This window comes from Arachis ipaensis, chromosome B01 (assembly GCF_000816755.2).
Source record: "Arachis ipaensis cultivar K30076 chromosome B01, Araip1.1, whole genome shotgun sequence".
In the NCBI taxonomy this organism is placed as follows: domain Eukaryota; kingdom Viridiplantae; phylum Streptophyta; class Magnoliopsida; order Fabales; family Fabaceae; genus Arachis; species Arachis ipaensis.
The window spans coordinates 46,564,343-46,566,222 of record NC_029785.2 but is presented as its reverse complement, the minus strand read 5'-3'; the positions used below and the strand labels follow the sequence as shown (position 1 = coordinate 46,566,222).

Below are 1,880 nucleotides of genomic sequence, written 5' to 3'. Positions count from 1 at the left end.
ATCGATTTACTAAGACAAAAATAAATATTAAAATATTTCTTATAAAGTCCCTATTCCGATCTTTAATTTATTTGAAATAATAATAATAAGGGGAATGCTAGGGGGACAATGACTTTGTTGAACAATATGAACAACCACCAATCAAATAAAAACACACTATACCTCCAAATTAACCCTCTAAATTTTAATATTAAAATAACCATCCGTACACTAGTAAAATGAACATCCGATACATCTATTGTTTACATTGTTTAATATTTTCATTATTTACCTATACTTTTCCTAATAATAATTGTACGTCCACTCATCAATATTTAAAGTTAGAACAACTCATCACCCTCGCACTATATAAACAACCGTTCACTCCAAGTATTTCCCATCTTCAACAAACACTAATATCTTAATTAAGCTCAAGCACTTGTGAGTGAGTTACATAACTAATTATTAAGTTGAAGAGATGGCTTCCAAAACCACTTCCCTTGCTCTTTTCCTCACACTCAACATCCTCTTCTTTGCACTTGTTTCCGCTAACAATGCACCATGCCCTCCTCCACCAAAGCACAATAAGCACCACCACAAGGGTGGATCGGGTGGATCTGGTGGATCCGGATCCACCCCATCCACACCTTCCGGCGGGGGTGGCACTGCAGCCTGCCCACGTGACGCACTCAAACTCGGCGTGTGCGCCAACGTGCTCAACGGTCTGTTGAATGTGACTTTGGGGCAGCCACCGGTGGCCCCTTGCTGCTCCCTCCTAAACGGCCTCGTCGACCTCGAAGCCGCCGCGTGCCTCTGCACCGCCCTTAGGGCAAATGTTTTGGGCCTCAACCTCAACCTTCCCATCTCCCTTAGCTTGCTCCTCAATGTTTGCTCAAGGAAAGTGCCACGTGGCTTCCAATGCAACTAAGCAATGATGCAAAATATATTTATGGTATTAGTTGTTGTTTTAATTTCCATTATTATTGTTTTCGTTTTCTTAATTTTTCATTATTAATTGGTGTGTGATTCTTGTACGTGCATGGAGAGATTAACTTCTCGTTATTGTCCCTTCAATTCATTGTATGCTTTATCTTTAGAGTGTAAGGGTCTCTCTGAAGCTGTTGAGCTATAGTGTACTTTATTTGATTGAGAAATGATTATATATTCCAATAACTTTTTGTTATTTTAATCTCTCTTTTCTATTATCAGCAAGCTAATAAATTATTTTCGCTTTCTTACTTTTTTCAACAACTAACAAGATAAAATTAAATCAGAAAAAATAAAATAGAAAGGGAGAATAAAAAAAGAAAATAAAAACAAGCATAATGTTAATAAACCCCGGTATGGGCCCGTGAGAAGATTCTTGTATGGGACATGTCTAATCATTTTTTTTAATGGGCAAATCTAATACAACATAAATTAAGTGGACCTTGTTGGATTTTTATAATGGCAAATGTTTTGGTAACAAAAATAATTAGCCAAACATAATTTATTTTTTAATATTATTATTTTATAATTAAAAAAATATATAACACAATATATTAAATGATCAATAATTAAACTTTAATCATGTTGTAATATAAGAAGCTAGAATTCTAGAAATAAATATGTCGCATAGTAAAACCAAAACTAATTAATTAAATAAAGGTCATCAAGGCCAAAAATGGTAAAGACAAAGAAACGGCCATTAAATTTGCTGTCTCCTACGAGTTGCTTATATATTAGGGTTATAATTAGTATATCAATGAGAAAAATAAAAAAGTTATTTTTTAACTATTTATTCTCTCTATGCTACATATATAACTATTTATTTTGAAAAAATAAAAAAGTTATTATCAAAATTCTGAAAATTAAATCGGTGAAACTAAAAATATAATAATTTAAAAATTCAACTAATATTC

General features: G+C 33.1%; 1 protein-coding gene across 1 annotated transcript; it reads left to right on the top strand.

The window, feature by feature from the left end:
* LOC107630164 (lipid transfer protein EARLI 1) lies at positions 361-1,168 on the top strand. Its single transcript, XM_016333229.2, has one exon. The coding sequence runs from the start codon at positions 458-460 to the stop codon at positions 905-907; it is 450 nt and encodes a 149-aa protein (XP_016188715.1). The 5' UTR covers positions 361-457; the 3' UTR covers positions 908-1,168.